Consider the following 12,201-nt stretch of genomic DNA (forward strand, 5'->3'; position numbering starts at 1 on the left):
GAGAATTAGAAAGGGGCACATGTTGAGGAGGCGTATGTTCCCCGCTGTCATCAAATGCTTGTTTTGGAAAGCCCCACCCACCCAGTTTCATTCTCTACTTAAAACGAATTGTGGGGACTTGGTCAAATCAGAAACTGAGCATCTAAGAAAAATAGCCTGGAATGCTTACACCTCCTCAAATGGCCAAAAGAAAACATACCATTGCAATTGGCGCCCTCGCACTGTTTCCTAGCCCACCGGATACAGAGACGATGTTGTACCCTGTAGGCTCAGCTCAACTGGTGACTTGGCAATAACTTGCTTCATCAGCGGGCAATATTGTCCAAGAATCTGAGTTTAAATGTGTCATTCAGCAATTACCGTCATCGTCCCACGCTCATATTCCACAGAGAAAGCGGATATGGTGACGTGGATTAATATTAGTGTGGGACATTACCTTGAACAAAAATGTGTCCCTTGCCAATTTGCTGCTTGTTCTCTCAAGGGACGGCTCTCAGACATCGTGTTGTTTACCGAAAGTGTTCCCCCCCCTTTCAAATAACACTGCCTTCAAATATATTTTTGATATATTTGGAACGGCTGAATACGAAATCCTCATGTGCCTCCGGAGAGGAAGTGTTCCCGGGTCAAATCAGTGAGCTCACAACGTGGCCGTGGTCCCCTTCCCCCACCTCGGTAACGTGTCTTTTTATATTCCTCGTGAGAAAGCTACTGAGAGCTGTAATGCATTTTCCATGATTAGTTTGTTGGAGTGAAAGTCTTTGGAAAATGTCTTGCATTGGAGTCGATTGGTGAGGTAAAGTGGAGTTCATGAAAAACAAAAAAAAAGCAGAAGGCAATGCTGCAGACAAACTCTTATTAGCCAACTACATGGCTCCAGAACTATCATCTATGCTGTCTCTTTTTTTAAATGTTGCTTTATCTGTTGTGAGAAAGTAAGAGAGAGCATCTCCCTTTTTTAAACCCACTTCCGTCAGGACGGTGGTGCAGAGCAGAGTAGGGGAACTGATTGGGAACGTCTTGCATGAGTCCCTTGACTTCAATCCGTGCGGCTTGTCAAAGGGATCGGTTAGGGGACCTGAAAGGCTCCTTGGCCATGTCGGGGTTAGGGTGGTGGTGGGGCGTGGCAGCCGCTGTCCACCGCTCCTCGGGGACAGATGGCAGAGAGGTGTTAACGCGCTGCTGAAACCCTGCCTGACAGCCCTGGCATATGCCACCTGCTAATTATGCCAGCGCCCATCGCCCCTGCTGCTACCTCATCGCTCATTGACTCTGTATGTTCTGTGGACATGCCATCGCATGTTTCCATCTCCGAGATCACAGGCCAGAGCAGTGGGATCAGAACCTTTTTTGTACTTCCGACCATTTTTAAAAACTCTGGGAAAGGGGTTGGAGGAGGAGGTTAAATGTTAATATGGGTCAATGTTGGTTGCTTGGTTAAAAATGGCTTGAACTGTCATTTTTAGATCATTTAAAATATTGTACCGGTTTACGGAGCACACACACTCACGTATAGCAAATACCTGTCTGGGAGCAGTTGGGTTTAACTGCAACCGATTTTTCACCTCGCTGGCTCTGGGATTTGATCTAGCAAGCTTTCAGCTATGGGTCGAACGCTTGAACAGCTAGGAACCCGCTGCCCCCGAAATGACTGACCCATCACCATCCCTCGAACGGAGGCGTCTCAATGGGACACCAGGGAGAGTTCCTCTGGCAGTGAAACGGAGCGGACGTGTACCTCTAGGGCCGTCCAACTGTAGCCGGGTCCACTGGGGGAGCCGCCTCCTAGGGAGCCGATCAATAATGGATGAATCCAGTCGGGGCGGCCTGCCAGGCGCACCGACCCGGCTGATGGAGGGCAGAGCAAAAGGCTGGATTGTCGTAGAGACGTGTGCAGATGCCACACCCCATCTGACATCCAACCCTCAATCTGCCGGCCAGCACGGCTCCCTCTCCAAGTGGGCATGGGGTGAGAAACATCCAGAAACGGCTCCATCTCCAAGTGGGCATGGGGTGAGAAACATCCAGAAACGGCTCCCTCTCCAAGTGAGCATGGGGTGAGAAACATCCAGAAACGGCTCCCTCTCCAAGTGGGCATGGGGTGAGAAACATCCAGAAACGGCTCCCTCTCCAAGTGGGCATGGGGTGAGAAACATCCAGAAACGGCTCCCTCTCCAAGTGGGCATGGGGTGAGAAACATCCAGAAACGGCTCCCTCTCCAAGTGGGCATGGGGTGAGAAACATCCGGACTGACATCCAGCCACTGGTTGTGTATGATTCAATGTATCCCACTAGCTAATCCGCATAATCCCTGTTAGCTTTTTAATTGATCCATAAATGGATGGATACTGGGGTTGCAAACTTTCATTTGTTTCCCTGGTTTTACTGGAATCCAGGTTGGAGGATTATAGATTTGTCCCATTCGGATTCTGAATCATCCAATCTGGATTTCTTCTGTTCGGTTTCTGAGTCCTGCAGTCTGGATATTGGGAACATCAGTGTGGTTAGAGTGTTCTGCAAGCCTAACAGACAGGAATCAGTATGGAAAGGCTACAATTTGGAGGGCGGGAGGCATAGTGGTTTGAGTGTAGGGCCAATAACTAAAAGGTTGCTGGTTTGAATCCTTGATCCAACAAAAATATAAAAAATACTGTAATTGAGCAAGGCTTTTAACCTGAAATGCTAACGTAATATACACAATTCTGGACATGAATGTCTGCTGAGTTACTAAAGTGTAAATTTAATGTCAAGAGGATGGCATTTATAGGCTTTGTCTGTTGACGCTGTACTATCTGTGTGTTGTCTACAGTTTTATCTCTAACCACTCGGTTCTTCTCCATTGAAAGCAAACAAGGACAATCCATCAGTTGTCAGCACTGAATTAGCTCCGGAATAACACCTGTGGAGGCATTTCTGTGGCACCACCTTTTCGTTTGTATTTTTGTAATATTTTTTTTAATCTCTTGAATTGATCATATTTCTCAGTGTCAAATACAGGAGTTGTTTCTGACGTCGACTGCTGACCCCATCATGCTAAACGGTTCTACCTGCGTGAGAGGCTTGGGTTTCCCTTCCTGTTAACTCTGTTGGGCTAAAGTTAATATCTCCCATTGAACTGACTGTCAGACAGATAGACAGAACAGGCAGCTCTCTCCTTGTAACGGTCACACTTCTTGCCCCCCCACCTAATAAAGGCCTCGGCTGAAAGGGAAATGTCTGGAAAGACATTTTAGATGATGTAAGTATGGTCCCCGAGTGCCAGAGTAGACAAACGAGAGCCAGAGTGCTGGTGAACCTTTTACATCATTCTGAAGAGGCACTCTTCACTGCTAACCACTGTCACATGGTCATGGTCATTGTCCAATCAGCCTCTAGTTAGCCATCCGGATGTATTAGAGGCTGATGATGTTCAGAAAGGAAGTCTGAAGATGTAACCCAGGCATTTGAAAATGCCTGCAATCCTAAGAACAGATGCGCTCACCGACTCAATTTCAAGTTTCCCTTGTCCAGGCCGTGTGTAAGTGTTGGCGGCAGCCCAGTCGTAACATCAAGCAGGCTGTCCTCCAAACCTCAGAGGACTGAACTGAGCAGACAGAGGAAAGCCCTCTCCATTCTTCTTGCGAGCTCAGAGCACTATCACCTGCAGGCATCTTCGGCCAGGCCAGCTTAAAACGTTCCCGTTTACTGAACGGCAGAGCAGAAATAAATAAAAGTGTTAATGTGGAAGGGAGGGCTGGTCGGAGAGTGTTGGTGCTGTTTGGTTTCGCCGTGATGATGCCATTCATCACCGGGTGACAGCCGCACGCAATGCACCGGGAGCCAGGGTCCGCTCCAGCAAACCGTCTCACCATATCAGCTCTTTGTGAGAATGTAGAAAAGAAAAGCGCAGGCCAAGTGGTTCCTCACTGTCCCAGATCACTCCAGTGTATGTTTACACACACACACACACACATTATAAAACTGAAAAAGTACAACAACGCGCATACAGATATTGTACGTGGACACTTTTCTCACTTGCGTGTGCACGTACACACACACACACTTACCAAAAGATGAAGGCATTATCAGACATAGATACTGTCATGTGTTAAGAGCATTATCTTTATTTTGGTTCTGCAAGCAAAGGTAAAAATTGAGAAAGGTCAAACTCGTCTCCCCTGCCCCTTTTCAAACTCTGTGTGTGTGTAAAGGTGTGCGTGCGCGTGTTCTCTGGGCAAACAGTGCGGCGTGTGATTTATGCTTTTGAGAGCTGCGAGATGCGACTTGACATTTTCCTGCTGTGGTGTAGCCCAGTTCTGGCTCCATGCTTCATTACGTAGCGTTCCCTGTGCGAGGGCTGACCCAGTGTATAAATAGCCCTGGACTGGTTCAAATGGAGAAAAAGTGAAAATTAGCACACTTCAGGTGCCCTTTCTCACCCTCGACCTCACCGCTCATAACAGAACATTTAATGCCACCGTTGTTAAAATACGCCATGTATGCAGGCGGACACACAAAGCCCTCACACGTGAGCACGTTTAGAGCTAACCATAATGTACAGGGCAATTTCCATGAACACTACAGCTTTACAATTCAGTCCCATTCTCCTTTTGTAGTCTGGATCTGATCTGTTAATCATTAACATTAGGATGTTTGTCTGCTCCAAATGGATAAACAAAGTACCTCATCCACTCTCACTTCTTAGACATGGGGGGCTGTGACTACAGAGGAAAGACTTCTAGACAAAACCCACACCCAGTCACCTATTACTCACCATTCGGTCTTGTAATGAAATTTACTGGCTGTTTTTTTTAATGGCGCCTGAAGGTAATCATTAGTTCCAAGGACACCCCGTTGACAACTCCTTCAGTCGGCTACTTTACAAAGCCTTGTCTGCTTTTGTTTATTTATCAGTCATTTTGGGAGTTAAATTGCCTTCATTTTAAAGCGACTTTTCTTTTTAAATACATTTTTAAATGGCAAAAAAACAACAGGCGGTTTGGTATTGATTTACTTTCATGTATTTACCTGTGTGTGTGTGTGCGTGTGTGTGTGCAATGCAGAAAATCTAAGCAACACAACAAATGGCGCTGTAGGTGTGGGAAAACAATCCGCCCCTGTCATCTGTGTTGATGCTCCATGAAAGGAATTGAACGGCCGTGCCAACGTCTCGCCACCAACGACTACCAGCCAACAGACGCCAGTGCTGCATCGTTCCACGACCGCCAAACGGCCGATGCCACCCAGAACACTTCTCCCCAGCTGTGAGTAACTACCACCTGCCCCCCACCCCGTGCACACACCCGCACCTGCCCCCCACCCCATGCACACACCCGCACCTGCCCCCCACCCCGTGCACACACCCGCACCTGCCCCCCACCCCGTGCACACACCCACATCAGTCTGACTAGCACAAACAAACAGCTGAGACAGCAGTGGCTTGGCGCTGGCTTGGCGCTGGTGTTGCGCTGGGCTGGTTTGAAGCTACAACATGTGCCAATGGGTCCAATTAATAACATCTCCACTTGCCAAAGTCCGGTTCTCCCGTTCCACTCCGAACCGGCATGTCATGGTAGATAATGGGGAGGAAAGGCACCCCTTGGAGGAGAATTAGTGAGGCCACAAACTGTTCTTGATCATTATTTTGCGGTGCTTTCATTCCTTGCGGAGCATGGTGTGGGCGGGTTAGCAATGATTCTGACCGCTGCCCTCTGCCTTAATAGCAATGAAATGTTATAGCCGGCCAATCAGGCCGGGATTCTGGTCAACAGTAAGGTTTGATATGAGCGTGCTTGTTGTTGGTCATCGGTGTTGTCAACACTGGTCCAGACACTGTGTGTCTTAGCTAATTTCAATGCGATCGACTTCTGCTGTATCTATTTCAGGCAGTCAGGTGGGAATGGATCAGGCTGTATATTTCTGCCAGTTCGTGTCTCCTTCACAGCATCAGCAGCATCTCTGGCCAACGACCCTGAGGAAAAGACATTGGAGAGACGCAGACCAGAGGCAAACCGCTTTGCTGTACTTGCCAAAATACTGGAGTAAAGCGTTAACCTGAGGAGGGCTTTGTGCAAGTAGAAACCTGGCTGTGTTCCAGAACTGTGTGTGGATGACAGTGAATCGTTCAAGGCTACAGTGGCCTGATCTGTCCAAACAATTCCTCTGCAGACAGGTTAAGTGACATCGATCTGGTATTCAGGTCATATTTCATCCCGTAGAACAATATTCTTAATTAACATAGATCTGCTATTATGGATTAAGCTATGCTCTAAGAAAGAGGGGTGAAAAAGTGTGGAGACAAAAAACCCACCTGCCCCACAAGTCAAGGTCGCTACTCCTTGTTTGATTCTCCTCGCCTTGTTAGTCTTAATCAAATTCCATGTTTTATAATGAAAATAATGCAAATTTTCAATTTCAATTCCGGTGATCAAATAGGCCTCCGCAGCAATTGTCTTTTCATTAAAGAAATCACTGATCATTAATGAAGTATTTTCACTACTTTACATAAAGTTACAAGCGGGGACGTGGAAATGGGAAGCAGATCAAACGGTCTGTCTCTAATTGAAGTGCAGAGCACCCCCCCCCGCTCCTCCTCCCAGTCAGGCTCTGACGGATAGTCGACTAAACTCCCGGCACCTTTCCTCACACCATGGAACCATTGCTTGCCACTCTCCCGCTCTTTATTTGCCTCTCTCGCTTTCTCCTTCTCTCTCCGCTGTCTGTCTCTCCCTCTCTACATCTCTCTCCACTGTCTGTCTCTCCCTCTCTACATCTCTCTCCACTGTCTGTCTCTCCCTCTCTTCATCTCTCTCTGCTGTCTGTCTCTCCCTCTCTACATCTCTCTCCGCTGTCTGTCTCTCCCTCTCTACATCTCTCTGCTGTCTGTCTCTCCCTCTCTACATCTCTCTCTGCTGTCTGTCTCTCCTTCTCTACATCTCTCTCCACTGTCTCTCTCTCCCTCTCTTCCTCCTTCAACCCCCCAAAAGGTTCCTGCTCAACACACTTGAGGAATACACTTTCGTATAGCACTCCCTCACACTGAACACACACAAACACACACGCAGAACAGTTTACCTCAGACTGATGCGCTGAGAACAACAGCAAGCATTAAATAAAGAGGGCAAAGAGGACTGCAACAAAAAGCACATCTGAATCTAGAAGTTTATTACTAAAAACAAACCAAAAAAAAAACATCTACCAAGATGTCCAGAATTAGGTTTTATTCTTTTGTGTGTTATGTGCAAGTTTGTAGTGTGATACTATTTTCATTAAAACAAGGTCAACAATGTTAGATAGTGTAGCTGCCTGGATTCTGATCATGGTCATAATGAAATTCCCCACACTCGTAAAAAATATATTTGAATTGGCAGCTTGTTTTAAACCAGGAAGTGTTACTTTACCAGTGTTGTATCTACATGCATGCTTGCATCAGATGTGCATTGGGGTATTTCATTTTCATTTTTTTTTTCCTTTTCACAAAAGATGTTTCCACTTTATTACGATGTCAGAATAGCAAACGCTAAAGCATTTTTTTTTTTTTACATGTCTTTAAAAAACAAAAGAGGTGGAAAACAGAAGAGGTTACTGAAATACTGTATTTTTAACAGCAATGGAACTAAACACTGAGCAACAGAAGTCAATACAGGGGAAGGTTCTTCATAGGACATGCCTCAATATCTCTTTCTTTGTATCCAGACTGAGCTTTTGAGTAAAACACACTTAAAGAAGAACAAAAACACTGAAACAATGCGGTTTGGAGAGGACACATTCCTAAGTCAAAAGCCAGTAGTGACATTTTTCAACAACAACCACCACCCCACCCCCCATCCACCCAGAAAAAAATTGGGAGGAAAATGTAAAAGTCTAACAATTCAAAAACCGTTTCAGTCACTTTTCCTCAACAAGGAAAAGGCGATTTAGGGATAGAAGCACATTTCGTCTTGAAGGTGACATTTCATATCCTCCTCCAGATTTGTAAGCTTTAAGAAGGCATTGTCCTATATATGCGCTGCAAGACTTGTGCTATTGGGAGATACCGGGGTATTTGAGGAATCAACAACTAATAACAACAATAATAATAATAATAATAACAACAATAATTAATAACAATAATAATAACGAGAGGAAATCAGACTTGGGAGATACAGGACGGGGAAAAGACTTCTGACTGTGCTTCCAGGGAGTAGAGAAAAAAATCAGAGTTTTATTTTCAATTGTCCTTACTTTTTTTTTTTCTCAAAGAGGCTTGAACAAAAGTAGTCAAAAACAAGTAAAATAGAGGGATTTTTATACAAGTAGCTGAAGCGAGGCGATGAGGCAGTATTAAGTGGCACACCAGTGTTGCCTCTCGCCCCACCACGTTCTCTCTGTAGTCCTGTACACAAGTTTCAGGGGAAGGCTTTGGGGACCGTTCCTCCCTCCAGTCAACCCCTGTCTTCTCCTCTCGTCCTCTACCAGCCAGGGGCTCTTGTCTCTGGGAAGCCTGAAGTGGCAGCCCTGGGCCTGGTCTGGAGAAGCAGGAGGTCTCAGTACATAATGGGAGGCTTGGTATAGGGTCTGTTCTCTGTTTGGGAAAACACAGAAAAAATTGTCAATCATGTGATCCTTCTACCCATTTTTATTTCTTTACCACGTCCTTATTAACAGACAGAAAGCACTGGGGGAGGAATTACCATGCACTCTACTTCTGGATACAAGTGTCTCCTAAATGACTTCAATGTACAGTAAATGAGAGATCCACATTTTTGTCCATCTAAAGGTAAGATTGTCCCAACAAACCCATCACTGTCAGTATGGGAACTGCATTCAGAGTCTCTCCTGCATACAAAAATATGTTTTATCCGTTTACTCCCCCCCCCCCCCCCGCCCCCAATTATCCGAAACAGAGTTTGCGATTTCTCATGTTTTTTCCCCCCTCTCCACAAGAACAGGAACAAAAAGTTCAAGAGCAACCCGTGGATTTTGGTATCTCCTTTAATCAAATCTGCATCACGAATAATATGGGTGATTAATCATTTAGTTTGACTTGTCAACGGGAGCGGACAGCTGAAAGAAAAACAGCTGGATAACAAAGTGACTGTAAGGCGCCAGCTGCATGTTAATCTCTACATGGTAGTGAGCCACCATCAGCTCATCTCACCAGAGAGAGGGGGGAGGGAGAGAGCGAGAGAAAGAATGGGTAATCACTGTGCTACGCTAAGGAGAGTGGCCCTGCATGTTTGATGTGTGCTCTGGGAAGTCGGAAAAGACAAAGAAACATATTAGGATGGAGGGGAAAAAAGTGTCTCGTGGCTCGTGGAGGATGAGAGCGGGAGAGAAAGAAAACGAGAGTGTGATTTACGGCTATAGGAAAAAAGAAGAGAAAAGCAACAACTCCCCCAATTCTCAAACTGTATTCCGGAGTCCTTACGTGTGACCGTGTTATCTAGATCTGACTTCACCCGTAGATCTTGTTGTAGACACGTTTAACCCTTCCACGGGGCGGGGCGGGGCCATGCACGCGCAGTGCGGAGGAAGAAGGACTGTTGTGTATATTGCAACACCTCAGGGAGCCCTCCTCAGGAGCTCAATCCATATTTAACATAGCTCTGGTCCTTTGGCCCTTATCTTTTCTGCATAGACTGCAAACTGGCTAATTACACCAGATCTGGGACTGCCATAAAGCTTCACCTTGATATTTCATGCTTGCTCTTCTTTTCTTTTTTTTTTTACCGGGTTGCCAATTAGCGAGTTGCAAACTTTGAAAATGAATAGTACCCAGGGGTCTCATTTGGTGTATGTGGTGCAAGAACAGCGCAGGTTCAATACTTAAGCTGGTTATGAGATTTTTTTGGGGGAGGGTATGTGGGAGCAGGTTATTCCTGTATCCCAAACCGAAGAAGAACAGGTGGTCGAGGCGTGAGCCTGAGTGAGGACGAGAGCGTGTTGGCAGGATAACACCTTGAGCGTTGAGGTCCTCATCCCTCCTTTCAGGATCCTTCTCTTTGATTACTTTTCTCTGTCGTGTCACCGTCACCTCTCTTTCACTCTCTTTTTCTCTTATCCCTTTTCTCTTAATCGGCTTGTGAAATGATGTCACCTTCTTTTGTATTCAGCAGTTTCTGTTACCTCCACTCATCTTGATTAATAAAAAAAAGCGACGCAGGTTCACGTAATAAAGCAACACCGAGGAACCTGAGAAAGAGCAAAAAGCTTTTAGCCTCAGAAGTGGGATCTCAGCAAGGACAATCAAACCTAATGAAATCAGTTGTCAGTGCTAAGCTTGCAAAAACTGTGAAGTCCAACTTGGGAGTGAAGCGCGCTGTAATTAGATTTCTCCCAGTGTAATGGCTAAATGCGGTGGGCCGTTGGTGGGGTGGGGATGTGTGGGGGTGGGGGTGTGTGGGGGTGGGGGTGGACAACACTCTCTTAACTGGAGCTCTTAAGCCCCAGTGAAGAGAGACAGCCAGTTAGCTCCCCAGGTCCCCAAACAGCCAGGAGCTCCTGGAGAGCCTCCCCCAGCCACCCCTCAGCTCCAATATCCCTGCAGACAGACCCTTCGGCTGGGCACGGTGGTAGCGAGGCGATGGGCAGGCTGGTACTAGCATTCCAAGCTGATACAGTTGAAACAGACCTTTTCTTTTGACAGCTCTGTAGTTAGGACTGATTGGTATGATGCGAATACAATCACTGATCAATAGGGGGTGAATCTTAAAAAAATGCCTCATGTGAAAGATGTCCTTTCAGCATCCTTTCAACCACTTGTATTCATATGATTTCAGCCTTTCGTGATGAGTTTTCAACGCCATATTACCAACAATCCCTTTAAAACGACCCTAAAACAGTCCCTTTGAAACGTTGGTGAAACATGAGTCCTCCATTGCGGATCAGAAAAAAGAGAGCAATTTCACTTGACCGGTTTCACGTAGCGACGCAGGCATTCATGGTTTGAGTGAAAAGGCTTGCCGCTGCGATTGAACTGCGTTGGCCGTGGCGACACGCTTCATGCTTGCCGCTGGGCCTTGTACGTGAAATGTGGACCGTGCGTGACTGAAGGTGGCGAACGATGGAAACGTGTCTGTGTTGTTCCCCTGGGCCGTCCTCTTCTTGACGCCCCGCGGTGGGCACCGGAGTGTGAGGGAGGAAAGTCACGCTCGTCCGTCTGCGCGTCCCACACGCGGCCATTGGCAGCTCTCCGCATCGCCCTAAAGGTCAGCAACGCCGCGGCCTCATAATCCTCCTCTCCGCGCTGTCATTAGTAACGGCCGGCTCCTACGCGCCGGCAGGACACCGAGGGTCACGGCAAACATGCTGGGTCACGGGTATAACTGGGGATTACCTGTGAAATCCCGATTCGATATGATTCAAATGGGGTTTGTGTCTTAAAGTTCCTGCCACACCAAACCAGCCTTGAGAGATGGCCGTGACCCTGTGTGTTTTCACTCTTGAGTCGCGTCGGGCCCAAAGCTGGGAATACGAGAGGGCTTATGTGTTTAAGTAATACAGACCCGAGACTCTACAGAATTAGGCTCACCTACAGACGACCCCCGTCCCGCAAAAAATGAACCTAGTCCTTAGAAAAGCAAACCCCCGAGGGAGCGGCGCGGCGGCCCTAAGGCGCGGCGGAGGAGGGCCTCGCCATTCCCCTGTGTGGCGACGCTGTCATCGCCAAGAATAATGGAGAGCCCCTTTATTTGCAGACTGTGAAATTGGCTGTGAGAAAAAAAACAATTTCCAGCTTCTCATCTTCACCGAAACACTATGCAGCACCACTCTTACTGGACGTTCTGTAAACATATGTATTTATTCACCTATCGCAGCCCACATTTCAATAAGATGTACGGCAGAGTGTCTTTAATTCGCCTTCAGACATGTTGATAATAGGGTCCATTTATCAAACATAACTTCAGCCGCGTTTTTGTCGGGGGGGAGGGGAGGCAGGGGGTTCTACAAACAAGACTCGGCGAGAGGGGGAGCGTGAAACACATATGCAACAACATCAGTTTGTAATCTTATTCCGAGAAGGGTGGGAGTCTTCAAAGAGACCCAGGCGGAGACAGCTGAGAGGGCCGAGCACAGAAGGAAAGAGAGAATGAGAGTGCGAGAGAAAGAAAGACAAAGAGAGAAAGCGAGAGGGTATGTCAAAGAGAGAATAAAAGGGGGGTGAGACCAGAAAGCATGCGAATGAAAAGAGAACGAAAGAGTGCCTAAACGAGACGGAGAGAGAATGAAAGGGGAGAGAAG

At 46.9% G+C, this 12,201-nt stretch overlaps 1 protein-coding gene and 1 long non-coding RNA gene across 7 annotated transcripts in view; one reads left to right on the plus strand and one right to left on the minus strand.

Annotated features, from left to right (window-relative positions):
- LOC105024646 overlaps window positions 1-6,702 on the plus strand; it is a 22,955-nt gene extending 16,253 nt beyond the window's left edge. Inside the window, exons 2-3 of the long non-coding RNA XR_829067.4 lie at window positions 5,043-5,243; window positions 5,865-6,702. This is a non-coding gene — a long non-coding RNA (uncharacterized LOC105024646). The remainder of the gene's footprint in view (window positions 1-5,042; window positions 5,244-5,864) is intronic.
- Window positions 6,703-7,126: 424 nt separating this feature from the next.
- dacha (dachshund a) overlaps window positions 7,127-12,201 on the minus strand; it is a 110,992-nt gene continuing 105,917 nt past the window's right edge. For all 6 annotated transcript variants that reach the window (XM_010894707.4, XM_010894706.4, XM_010894704.4 and 3 more), the window contains exon 12: window positions 7,127-8,542. In XM_010894707.4, the coding sequence (XP_010893009.1) occupies window positions 8,505-8,542 (38 nt within the window). In that variant the 3' untranslated portion in view covers window positions 7,127-8,504. The remainder of the gene's footprint in view (window positions 8,543-12,201) is intronic.

The sequence above is a fragment of the Esox lucius genome, chromosome 7 (genome assembly GCF_011004845.1).
Source record: "Esox lucius isolate fEsoLuc1 chromosome 7, fEsoLuc1.pri, whole genome shotgun sequence".
Classification (NCBI taxonomy): Eukaryota; Metazoa; Chordata; class Actinopteri; order Esociformes; family Esocidae; genus Esox; species Esox lucius.